Below are 12,491 nucleotides of genomic sequence, written 5' to 3'. Positions count from 1 at the left end.
GTTTTGAACAGCAACCAACACAATCCCTGAGATAACCAGCAAACGTGCGCACGGAGCCTTCCTAATGTGCATAAGAGCTGCTGTCCACAACACAGTCCGAAACACCATTCCCCAGTTACCAAACTTACAAAACCATGGCTCGCTCCCACTGGAGTCATGCCCTGTACCGTACTGCACGTGCTGGAGACATGACAGAATGCTGCATTTGAAGGTTTCAAAGACACCAGAAGAGGCAAGAGATATGAATGACCTCAAGGAGAATGTGTTTTCGTAAGATCCCAGTCCTGGAAAAACATATGAATGTGATGAAGTTTACTGTTATGGGTGATTTTAATTTCAGCTGAACCATTCTCAGTCATAAAGTTAAGAACAAGCTTACATTTTGCAAGGTTGGGATCTAAATTTCTTTTTTGGGGGCAAGTGATGAGTACTTCTTTTTCACTCTTATACGAAAGAGCAGCAGCAACTACCCCATTTCATTAATATTGGAGATTAAGACACATATCACAAAAAAGATCTGCAACCAATCCGTGGGCCAACAGACAAAAATCCTTTTTCTTTCCCAGATTTGTCTCATATCTGGTAGTGATAAATTTAGGACCAAGCAGCAGATTTCAAAATGTCCACAAAAACTAATTAGAGGGTCCACTCGTACGTACATGCATGCTGAACAACACGCTGCCTATTTTTAGTGTGTTTGTTACCCCCTGATTTCCTGTAATTGAAAAACTATCTTTAAGTCTCAGTTTGCTTTTGAGCTACTATTTCACTCCACGGACAAGGGCAGCTACATCTGGAGAAACAAAATTAGTTATTCATTAGTGCACAGCAATTCCATACAACAATTGCATGAGCTAGGGAAGAATCTGAGGCAACTGAATAATAATCCAGTTAGAGAGGTAGGCAGGTAAAGAAAAGTGGAATTTTGCCAAAGTATTAATAATCCTAGCTTTGAAAGAGTAATACTGCCTTTCTAATGAGCACAAAATATCTGACCTATACCTTCCCCAGTAAACAATACATTCAGTAGCATTCCCTCATGGGAAATTCCTCATTACTAAGCACTAATTTACTCATAACTTGGCATTAAAGCATTTTTTGGCAGGTTGTCTTCTATACAGTCCGAGCGTATTTGCCTACTGACCTAGCAGGCAAGAGAGCAAGAGGCCATCTCTCCTCTGTTTCAAACTCTGAGGCAAGTAGAAATGTTTTCCCCTACCTGGAGTCCCCATCTTGATCTTCTGTGGTGTCACCAGAGCTATTCACAGCATATCGACTCCTTGGCTTATCTGAAACAAAGAATAAAGACAGCTTTTTCAAGGAACAATCTCCTTAAAGTGTTCATTAAAATAAGTGCATTAAAAGAATACTTGTCTGTGCCCTTTCTAAAGTTATCGATAACAGACATCTAAAAAAAGTAATATTAAAAGCAGAAAGCCCCTTCCTTTTTAGACACAGATACCAGATCTTGTTTTTAATATTCTCACTCAAAAACACATCAAAAATTAGGAGAAATAGATTTTCATCTTCGGGGATAAAGAGGAGAAAGCAAAACATTCAGAGAAACAACTTTTCTCTCAAGTGCCAGGCAACAGTTTGCAGTTTGTGAGTGGAAAATAAAATTCTGACCAGTGCATTCCCCTCATTATTGCTCAGGTTTCAGGACAATGATAATACTCCAGAAGCCCCTCCTGCAGTCACAGGTATTGAAATCCTTTACCAACAAAAAGCAGGAGGGGGGCGGGAGCCAACCAAAAACACCAATGTGTTCACATTGTACCTATAAAAACAAAAAGGGGTTTGAAGACAATTCTCTCTTGGTAAAAAGAGACTCACAGCCTAAACAGGGGTGTCAAACCTCTCGTGACATACGGCAGTTAGCAAGTGACCCACACCAAACAGCCTCATTGCCCTGCAGCACCTTCAGGCCATGCACCAAGACACTGACACTTGCCACCCGGCGAGGCCAGGTGGGACACTGACCCTGACGGCAGCGCCGCGGGCACAGCCACCCTGCCTTTGGAATTCCCTGGCTGCCAACAGGTACCTGACACTATCCCAGATCGGGAATGTCGGTGGAAGGGGTACAACCTCTGCTGGCACCTGAACGGTCCTGTGTTCCTATTTTCCTAAAGAAATTAACCCACATCCACCCGTTATGGGACAAAAGTCTCTTAGTTTCTACCCATCATCAGTTAAAGCTTGCTCGATGTCTCCTGAATGCGCTATCCCTCATCGGTGCCTTCACTCCTCACCCTGCCTCCTCCTTCCCCTACAGCTCTTAAAACTCACACTGCTCATCCAGGAAGACCAACAAGGCAATGGGTCGATAATTACACATGGATATAACGTGGTTCAATTAACGTGGGGTGTAAGGTGTGTGTGACGGGGGGCCAGGCCCCCATGGAGGGTCTGAGGTATGTGAGGGGCTGCCGGGCCCCCACGGAGGGCCTGAGGCGTGTGAGGGGGTGCCAGGCCTCCACAGGGAGTGTGTGAGGGGGGGTTGTGGGACGCCAGGCCCCCACAGGGGCTATGGCGGGCTGCCGGCCTCCCCCCGGAGCAGCCGCAGCCCCCGGCCCCCGCGGCGTCGCGCACTTACTGGCCTGTGCGGCGGGGTGCTCGGCGCCGCGCTGGAAGGGGAAGCGGAACAGCAGCTTGTTGCCGCGGCTGCCCGAGCTCACCAGGATAACGCTGATGGGGCTGGTGCTCTCGCCCATGCCGGCACAGCACCGACCGGCACGGCCCGCAAGGAGGCCGCCCGCCGCCTTCAGCTTCCGCTTCCGCCCGCCACCGGGCCCGGCCCGCCGCTGCCGGGGAGGAGCTGCCGGGGCCGGGGCCGGGGCCTGCGGCTCGGGGCTTCCCGGCTGCGGGCTGAGCGGAGCCGGGTCTCTGCCTCACAACCCCGTTCAGAACAGCACTTCACAGCCCCGTCCCCAGTACAGACCAGTGCCTCCAGTTCAGACCAGCACCTCACAGCCCTGTCCCCCAATACAGACCAGTGTCCCTACTTCAGACTAGCACCTCACACCCCTGCACCCCAGTCCCCCAGTACATCCCAGTGCCCCCAGTTCAGACCAGCTCCTCACCCCACTCTGCAGCCCCATCCCCCAGTACAGACCGGTGCCCCCAGTTCAGACCAGCACCTCACAGCCCCACAGCCCCATCCCCCAGTACAGCCCAGTGCCCCCAGTTCAGACCAGCACCTCACAGGCCTGCAGCCCCATCCCCTAGTACAGCCCAATGCCCCCAGTTTAGACCAGTACCTCGCACACCTCAGAGCCCCGTCACCCGGTACAGCCCGGTGCCCTCCAGTTCAGACCAGCACCTCACAGCCCTGTCCCCCAGTACAGACCAGTGTCCCTACTTCAGACTAGCACCTCACACCCCTGCACCCCAGTCCCCCAGTACATCCCAGTGCCCCCAGTTCAGACCAGCTCCTCACCCCACTCCACAGCCCCGCCACCCGGTACAGCCCGGTGCCCTCCAGTACAGACCAGCACCTCACAGCCCTGTCCCCCAATACAGACCAGTGTCCCTACTTCAGACTAGCACCTCACACCTCTGCACCCCAGTCCCCCAGTACATCCCAGTGCCCCCAGTTCAGACCAGCTCCTCACCCCACTCCGCAGCCCCATCCCCCAGTACAGCCCAGTGCCCCCCAGTTTAGACCAGCAACTCACCCTGTGCCACAGCTCTGTCCCCCAGTACAGCCCAGTGCCCCCAGTTTAGACCAGCACCTCACAGCCCCACCGCCCCATCCCCCAGTACAGACCGGTGCCCTCCAGTTCAGACCAGCACCTCACAGCCCTGTCTCCCAGTACAGACCAGTGCCCTCCAGTGCAGATCAGCACCTCACAGCCCTGTCCCCCAGTACAGACCACTGCCCCCATTTCAGAACAGCACATTGCAACCCCCAGCCAGCTCAGCCCAGTGTCCCCAGCATGGCCCAGCACCCCCAGCCTGTCTGTGGTGGCCCCCCTGGTCGTCAGCCCTGGTGCTGGCCCTGGATCCCTGGTGCAGGGGCTGCCGGAGGCCTGCCTCCCCCCATCCCATTTCTTTGGGTCATTTCCAGTGATTCTGCCAGTTCAGCCATTGCAAGTCCAGAACTTCACTCAAAGCTGGTGGCAAACTGCAGCGAGAGCTCGTTGCCCACTGGCACAGTCGCCATTGCAGGGTGCCTGCAGGGGCCAGGCTGTGAATAATCGGACCCTTTGGCTCCCCATGCTCCTGGAAAGGTGCGCTTGGTCGTGTTCCTCACCTTCATTGCAAGGTCTTGTGGGGCTTCAGAGCACTGAGACAGCTAGGACAAGAGGAAATGGCCTCAAGTTGCTCCGGGGCGGGGGGGGTTAAGACAGATATTAGGAAAAATTTTTACACGGAAAGGGTTGTCAAGCATTGGAACAGGCTGCCCAGGGCAGTGGTGGAGTCGCCATCCCTGGAGGTATTTAACAGAGGGGCAGACGTGGTGCTGAGGGACACGGGTTAGTGGTGGGTTTGGGCAGTGTTGGGTTGATGGTTGGACTCGATGATCTGAAAGGTCCCTTCCAACCTTGGCAATTTTATGGTTCTATGATTCTGTGATTCTGTGATTCTACGAACTTGCCTTGTGGTTCCTGTAACCTTACTCCTGCCCGTAGACAAGTAAGAGTACCAAGGCAGCTGCCTTACTGCATTCGTCATATTTTCTGTTTTACTGAGATCAGAAAATTATCAGCAATTATGTGAGAGGATGTCCTGGGTTTTGCATGTAAATTCTCCTGCATTTGATTGCAATATTTGGATATATGAATGCTCTGAGATATCCCTGCTCACTCTGCATCCCCCCTGGGGACGGCAGGCAGCGGTGGGTGGCCACAGAGAGAGATGAGCAGGGGCAGGGCAGCCGTAATCTGCAGGGCCATTCTCCTCCACGAGGCCGGCGATAACAATTGGAGCAAGAGAAGGTGTCGCCGAGGGGGGAGAGTTGGCTGGGGGTGATTAAAGTCATGTCGTGTTATCACAGCAGAGCATTCCCCCTGCGCCAGCGCTGGGCAGCCACGTTAAAACTTCCTGGCCTGTCTGCGTCGAAGCATAATTTTACTTTCTTCAATAATAAATTGCAGACATATTTCTCATTTCCAGCTCTTGGAGGCTGTGGTTTAGTTAAAGCAAACTGCTGCAAGTTGGTAGGAAATTCAAGAATAAAGCCAGGACTTAGATTCCACTTTTAAGATTTCCAAAACTTGATAAGCCCAAAATTTTTCAGAGTTAGAGCAGACGTGTGTGCCGTTCAACCGGTCACTGGATCTACAGTCAGGGCTGATGGAAATTGTAATCCCGCTTTTCTAATGAGCAAACAGGCCTGTTCCTCACTTCTGCCTTTTAAAAGGAGAAACTGGCAGCCTGCTTTTGCAACAGGATTAAGAAAGACCTACGTTAATACTGAAAATCACTTTTGACGTCACCTTTGGTGCCATTTCACAGGTTCATGGCAAATATTCATCATCTGCACAAGGGTGGACACTCTGCCAGAGCTTTATGAATTGTAACTGTGAGCAGCAGCAGCAAGAGAGGAAGGCAGGTCTGGTGGGGTTTCCAGAGGACTGTTCATCATCGGTGCTGTGACCAGGGGAACACCAGCGACCATGTTGTCCAACTCCTTGTGTCGCTCAGGCCAGGACCTGTGTGTCTCACTACCTTGTTGGCAGCTGGAGCACTGGGATGGAGGAACTTGTCTGAGAGGTCCATGCAAGGACAGAGGCCATCACTCTCCACCTCACATTGCAGCATGTGGCTGAGGATCACACTTCTCCCACCAGGCATGTTCCTGAGGATCAGGAATGTCCCCAGGACAGCCATCACCAGCACAGTCCTCATCCTGGGCAAGTGATGAGCTCCTTCCAGCAAACCACTGTCATCTTTTGGCTGCTCTGGCTTTTGTGATAGTGCAAGAGTAACTCTCAGAAAATGCATTCAAATTCCATAAAGTGATGACCAACCCTGTGTGGGCATCACTCTGACCCTCATGTCTACACAGACCTTAATCCTAAAGTCACAGAGGATCAATGTTCAGGGTAAACAGTGAGCAGCAAAATAGGATGGAATCCTGATGGTCTCTGCCTCATCCCTGGGTATATCTGAGTCACTGTCGCTTCCCTCATGCGTTGATTGAGTGACCTCTGATTAAAAGCACTCTCACGGAGGAGAGCTTGGAGCGCAGCCATGCAGCGGGCGACAGAAGAGGCAGCACTTTGGGGAGGAGACAAAAACATTATATAAATGTATATTTAACATATTTAACAGTTTTTTAAAATGCTTGTAGCCAGGGATGATGAATGCAGGCTCTCTTGATACCTCCATCCATTTAAGCTGTATAAACTGAATATTGGCTTTTCCTCTGCCCTGTCTGAGGGACTGCTGCCCATCCCATCAGAGGCACTTTTAATGGGACACTGCTCTGCACTGCCTCTGTGTAGCCAGATGCAGTTAGCTCCAGGTTTTCAGTGGACATGTATGACATTTATTGAAGGGAGGATATACAAAGAGCACTCTGATAATATTCCTTATTATAAAGCCATTGTCTTCACTGGGTCTCAAGTGAGTCCCCTCTTGTGTCCCCTGTTAAAGTGAGGTGCTGAGAGAAGGGAATTACCCAGCCAGCCAGTGGGCAGGAGGGCCGAGGAGGGAGCTGTGATACCGGACATGATTTTAATGAAATCCCGGATAAGGTGCTGGCCTCCACAGAGGGGATGAAGATACAGGATCACCGAACCCCACTGAACCCCAGCGAACCAGGCTTGCAGATCAAGAAGCACCAAGTGCTTTGTGCCTGCCCTTTGGGAAAGCTGAAGGCTTCTCCTACTTCATCTGATGGATCACACACGGAGAGGCTTAAACTCAGAGCGCAGTGCAAAGCCCAAGGGGTGGGTCAGAGCCCTTCTGCGAGTGCCACTGCAGCCACCAGAACACTGGGGACACCAGGGGATACAGCAGCCGCTGTGTCACCCCATCCCTGCTGCTCCCCACCTGACCCCAGGACCCGGTGGCAGAGCGTATCAACTCCTCTGTGCTGTAGAGTCTACCCAGAGAGGAGAGACCTACCCCCATGTGAGGGCACAGAAGCAGCCCCCACCATAAGCAGACCACACGTGAGAGCCTACCTCCCACCCCAAACCCAACATCTGCCGACAGTGGAGTTCCCCTACCTGGCAGTGTTGCACAGCCACCCTGTGGCTCCCAAGAGTGGCTCCAAGCTTGCTGCCTGCTCCTGTGGGACATTTAGAGGGGCTGGGTGGTATGTTTGCACCAGCATTGCTATTTTGGTGCAGATAACCGTAGGCTGGACATACTACAATGCACAGATGACCCAAGTATCATTAGATCCCTAGAAGGGCTGTCCTTTTAGCAGGCCAAGTGTGTCTGGGGAGCATCCTCTGCAGCAGCCGGCAGTGCTGCTGTGAAACACAGACACGTCTTGGCGAGGAATCTGACTTATACATACATATCAACCTCCTCTGCACAAGCGTGCGAGGCTATTTGGGCAGAGGACACTATCTGCCCTCCCTGGCTGTACCAGCCAGCTTTCAGTGCACGGCTGCCAGCGCTCAGTGGTGATGTGTATGGCTGCCGTAGTTTATCAGGGTGTCAGAGAGATTTACCTCTGCTTCATGTGCTGGCAGGATATTCATTCCCCGAGGTTCAGCAGCGACCATCTCCAGTAGGGTATTTCTTTGACATTTTGCCCACTTATCTGTGATTACAGACTTGTGCTGGTCTTCCCTTCGCTTGTTTAGTCCTTCACCCATCAAGTGTGTCCGTGCCCTGAAGCTACAAGCCACCTATCCTGGGACCAGGCTTTCCTGCACGTGTCCAGCGTGTAGCACAGCGCACGCCCGCATTGGCTGTGCTGCTGAGGGCTGTTTGACAGTACAAGGGGTAATTAACAGTAAGATCACACCGCTAGAAATCAAAGATGTGCCCTATGAGGCATTTAGTGATGAATAAAAAAGCCTGACTGGGCTCTTTTACACACACATGCTTTTTTCTAGGACCCTACTCAATTCCATAAGCTCCCTCTCCCTGTGTCCATAGGAATCATTACTACTGGTGTCGTTATAAGCAATGTCAATTGCGGAGTGTGTCCCTAATTCTTTGCAAGAGGCTGGCAAAGTGAAGTCCTGGCAGTGCTGAAGCAAATGGCAAAGTCTCCACTGATTCCCACTAAGTCAGCATCTCACTGCCCCCCGGAACTGTACAGCACGTCTCCCAGCCTGTCCCTACCACTACTTAGGAATCACTTCATATGAAATATTGGGCCATGGAGCAGCCATATACACTGTAAGTGTACGATACGGCACAGAAAGGCCCAGTCTTGTGTCCTCGTCTGTGAAGCAAGGCAGAGAATGCAGATTTTCCTCCAAGCCCCTTAATATGCCTGAAGTGCACATGCTCCTCAGCTCAAAGATGTGTCCTAACCCTCTGTCACTGGAATTTTCCAGCATTATCTGTCTGTTCGTGTATCAATATGTGTCCAGACAATTTCTTCGGGCCACACGGCCATTACGTTAAGAAGCAAGAAGCTGATAACGCCAGCAAGCAAGGGGGTCAGTGAGCTGACCCTTGCCGAAATAGGAGATAAGAGTCTCCCACCTCCATGGGTGGACCTCTGGAGTGACCAATGAGCGTGGACAGGCACCAACGTCTGCTCTCCCCTTCCTCTTTATAAGCAGGGCCACCAGGCTGATGAATCCAAACCTCCTCTCAGCGTTCATTGCGAAGAACCTGAGCCTGCACCCTCCTGCACAATGACGCTGACTCAAGCCGAGAAGGCCGCTGTGGCCGCCATCTGGGCAAAGGTGGCTACCCAAGCCGATGCCATTGGGGCAGAATCACTGGAGAGGTAAGTCCCCCGGAAGCCCTCCGAAGAGGGTATCTCCTCTGGCTTTGCTGTTAGGGTGCATCTCGCATCAAACTGGCATGAGTGAGGGCACACTGGGAGTGGTGAGAGTTGCTGGATGACCTCTATGTTGTTTGGTGCATAATTTTCAGGAATTGTATCTGTGCTACTAAATGCTAATAGATGGATTCAATATCTTACGGCAAAACACAATTTTCTAAGTAATTCTGATGGGTTTTTATTCATTATAGCAATTCAGAAGAATTCATAGTCGGGAGCCCTGGTGAGGAATTCCAACTCATTCATACTCTGTGTCCTGAAACAGGGTTATCGCTGTTGGGAAATGAACTCAAAGCGGTTTGTTGTGCAAGTGATGCAATTTCTGTATAAGTGTTGCGCTTTCTTGTGCCATTTCTAGGTATTAAGGGAATAGTTGGCCACTAAACTCACTGGGCACATTTCATTGTTCCAGTAGATAAGTAACAAACTGTTAGGAAACAAGGCAACTGGACCCCCTGCATGAAGGGGGTCATGCAAAGTTCACACTAATTAAGCAAGTTGTCACAAAAGGGATAATGGCCTGGAAATTGTTCAGAAATTATGATGTTACTTAGAGTTATTTAAATGTTATTTACAGCTCAATGTAAAGTATTGTGATACTCCTTCCAGGACGCTGAGTACCACTCACATCAATTCTGGTTTGTTCAGCTCATATTAGTTAGAAGATCCTGCAAATGGGCGTACAGTGTGATATAGAAAATGTAGTGACAATTTGGGGCTGTTATTTATTTTAAAATACCCCCCCAAAAACCCCCAAAATACATGAATTTAAAAATTATTTTTGACATTTCATTCTTCTCTAGTACATACATATTAGCCCACTGTCTACTCTGCACATACTGCAGAAGAGGTGTAAGAGCAGAAAGACCTTCTTGATGCAGGCTTCAAGATCCCGAAGCTCTGTTACAACCACTGGAGTTGCACTTCTGTAGCTGGCGGGTTTACACGGCACTTCCTCTGAGGTTTTACCATCTCATGCATGTTGCTTCCACCGCTGCATCTCATTCTCTCCTTCTCCTCCAGGCTTTTCTCCAGCTACCCCCAGACGAAAACCTACTTCCCTCACTTTGATCTCAGCCAAGGCTCAGCCCAGCTTCGCGGTCATGGCTCCAAGGTCATGAATGCCATCGGGGAAGCTGTGAAGTACATCGATGACATTAGAGGCGCCTTGGCCAAGCTCAGTGAGCTGCACGCTTACATCCTCAGGGTGGACCCAGTGAACTTCAAGGTGAGTGGGCACAGGGACTTTCAGGGATGAAAACTGCCATCACAGAATTAGTGACCATTGGCTAACGGCAGCTTGATCAGACTTGCCAACTGACATCGCTGCTTGTTCCCCACCTGATTTTTAACCTGAGGTTGGATCTTTTAATGAAAGATCTGGTCCAGCTCAGGCAAAGAACCACTTGGGTGGCTCCTGTGGTTTGTGTTAGACAGACTCGAGTCTCTGCTGTCTTTGTTGCAATTTACGAACCTCCCTCACAAGTCAAGTTACATCACCTGTCTTGAACAAAGCAAATTCTAAACATTTCCACCTTGCTGCATTTCCCTTTGGGAAGAAAGGAAGGGACATTTGGAAAGAGGGAGTGGTATCGAGCAGTGCCTTTTGCCCTATACCAAAGGCCACTCTGCTTTTTCACACATGGCATCGGGCCTGGTCGGGGCGTGTAGTTGTCATCTCAGAGCATGCTGGGACCAAGGTCTGTTGCAGACCCCTAGACTGACATCTGTTACTGGTCCTGATGGATTTCATCCTGGTTTCCCTTACAGCTGCTTTCCCACTGTATCCTGTGCTCCGTGGCTGCCCGCTATCCCAGTGACTTCACCCCAGAAGCTCATGCTGCGTGGGACAAGTTCCTGTCCAGTGTTTCCTCTGTTCTGACTGAGAAGTACAGATAAATGGCCTCCACAGAGGGCAAGAGACGCACATCCATGGCGCGTCCCAGCTGCCAGGCTCTGGGGTATTCACCCCTTCCTATGCAGTCCTCTCAAATCCCCTGCGCAGGGGCTCGGTCATCTGCAAAAACCAATAAATAATTCAAATGTGAGCTCTGGTCTCTGTGCTTTCATCTCCAGGTGTGTGTTCCACCTACACCTTACTGTTCAGGCAGGGGGTGTTCTGAAATGTCTACACAATACAGAGGGGAAAATTGTAAACTGTGTAAATTCATGTCCTAATCCATGTACTAATTCATGTGCTAATTCATGTGCTAGGGTGTGTAAATTCAGTGGGAATAACATAATATTCAGTGGGAATAACATAACACTGAGCAGAAGCCCAGAAGAGGCTAGAGCCCTGTGACTGCTCCCGCTCACCAAAGGTGTATCCACCACAGACTGTTTCCAGGCTGACCAGGAAACTGTCTTTTACCCTTCTAGGATATTGAATGGACACAGGCTTTTTGTTTGGCCTATCCAAAACACGTCACAGCCCAGAGCAATGCTGGGCAGTGGCTTTTCATCCTCCTCTCCATGGGGTATCGACAAGGTATCCGATGTGCTTCATGAACACCTTGGGCTGTCACACCTGCTAGGCAGGTTTGGTAAAGGGACCACCCCCTCCAGCTTGACATCGCTTATTTTTATATGGGGAACTTTACATGCGTTTGAAATTTGGGAATACAACTGGCCAATGGAGACCAGTGTTGATGGCGTCTGGGGGACCACAAATTCCTAGGGTTTCTCTGGAAAGCAGCGACAAGGAAGAGTACAGAACTGATGGTCACGCTGGGGGGAGTGCAGGGATGCTCCGTATGTAGGAGTTGTGGGTTAACCTCCGTGGGCAGCTAAGCACTGCTCTTACTCCCCCCCCGCAATGGGACGAGGGGAAGAGGAAAGGAAGAATAAAAGCAAGAAAACTTGGGGGCCAAGATCAAAGAGATAAACAAACAGAAATAATTGTTTAATAAGTGAAGGATAAGTGGAAGAAGAGGGAAGAAAACAAAGCAAAACAGGTGATGCAAAGGCAATCGCTCCCCACCTCCCACAGGCAGACTGATGCCCAGCCAGTCCCCAAAGATAGATAACACCCCTAAAGCTCCCTAAAACCCGCTCTGTTCCCTTTTATTGCTGAGCATGGCGTTATATGGTATGAAATACTTCTTTGGCTAGTTGGGGTCATCTTCCTGGTTGCATCCCCTCCCAGAGTATTGCGCACCCCAAAATCTATTCCCTGGGGGGCAGAGTGAGAAGCAGAGACAGACGTGATGCTGCGCTACATTTAAATCCACAGCTTAGGTGGTAGGTCAGCATCTGGTGTGTCCCTAACCCCGAATTTTTACCAAAGACTTCGAACAGAGGCTGAGCAAAGGACGTGACAGTCGCCAACCACCACATGCCCTGCGGGATGTCCCGGCGTTTACGGAGAGGCAGGAGCACACACTGGGTGGGAAGAAGGGCAGGAGCCCAGGCCTGACAAGCATCACAGGATGGGCTTTGGAAGATTGTGTGCCCAAAAAGGAGGTTCTTCCCCACCCAGTTTTCTCCGGGCTGCTGGAGAGATGGTGCTTCCCATGGTCAATCCCAGGAGGGATGACCGGAGCGTGACCTAGGAGGG

The 12,491-nt window shown here is 50.7% G+C and overlaps 2 protein-coding genes across 5 annotated transcripts in view; one reads left to right on the top strand and one right to left on the bottom strand.

Annotated features, from left to right (window-relative positions):
- The window catches only part of NPRL3 (NPR3 like, GATOR1 complex subunit), a 45,628-nt gene extending 42,845 nt beyond the window's left edge, over nt 1-2,783 (bottom strand). For 2 of the 4 annotated variants that reach the window (XM_063343377.1, XM_063343376.1), the window contains exons 1-2: nt 2,682-2,783; nt 1,220-1,289 (exon numbers count right to left, since the gene is read on the bottom strand). Coding sequence is in view for 2 of the 4 variants with exons in the window: in XM_063343373.1 (XP_063199443.1) it covers nt 1,220-1,289; nt 2,600-2,717 (188 nt within the window). In the remaining 2 variants the exon portion in view is untranslated. Of the gene's footprint in view, nt 1-1,219; nt 1,290-2,599 lie in introns of all 4 variants that reach the window. The other 2 variants (XM_063343373.1, XM_063343374.1) reach the window with 2 other exon arrangements.
- Nucleotides 2,784-8,749: 5,966 nt separating this feature from the next.
- LOC134519852 (hemoglobin subunit pi) lies at nt 8,750-10,843 on the top strand. The gene is made up of 3 exons (XM_063344564.1): nt 8,750-8,878; nt 9,959-10,163; nt 10,706-10,843. The coding sequence occupies exons 1-3, from the start codon at nt 8,784-8,786 to the stop codon at nt 10,832-10,834; spliced, it is 429 nt and encodes a 142-aa protein (XP_063200634.1). The 5' UTR covers nt 8,750-8,783; the 3' UTR covers nt 10,835-10,843.
- The last annotated feature ends 1,648 nt before the right edge of the window (nt 10,844-12,491 follow it).

The sequence above is a fragment of the Chroicocephalus ridibundus genome, chromosome 8 (assembly GCF_963924245.1).
Source record: "Chroicocephalus ridibundus chromosome 8, bChrRid1.1, whole genome shotgun sequence".
In the NCBI taxonomy this organism is placed as follows: domain Eukaryota; kingdom Metazoa; phylum Chordata; class Aves; order Charadriiformes; family Laridae; genus Chroicocephalus; species Chroicocephalus ridibundus.
This window is presented reverse-complemented; position numbering and strand designations above follow the sequence as displayed.

What these genes read in the sequence shown, in the direction of transcription:
- LOC134519852 (XM_063344564.1), top strand. Translation starts at nt 8,784, where the DNA reads ATGACGCTGACTCAAGCCGAGAAGGCCGCTGTGGCCGCCATCTGGGCA. An exon ending in GGGGCAGAATCACTGGAGAG is followed by an intron (nt 8,879 to 9,958) that starts GTAAGTCCCCCG and finishes CTTCTCCTCCAG; the next exon opens with GCTTTTCTCCAGCTACCCCC. An exon ending in TGGACCCAGTGAACTTCAAG is followed by an intron (nt 10,164 to 10,705) that starts GTGAGTGGGCAC and finishes TTTCCCTTACAG; the next exon opens with CTGCTTTCCCACTGTATCCT.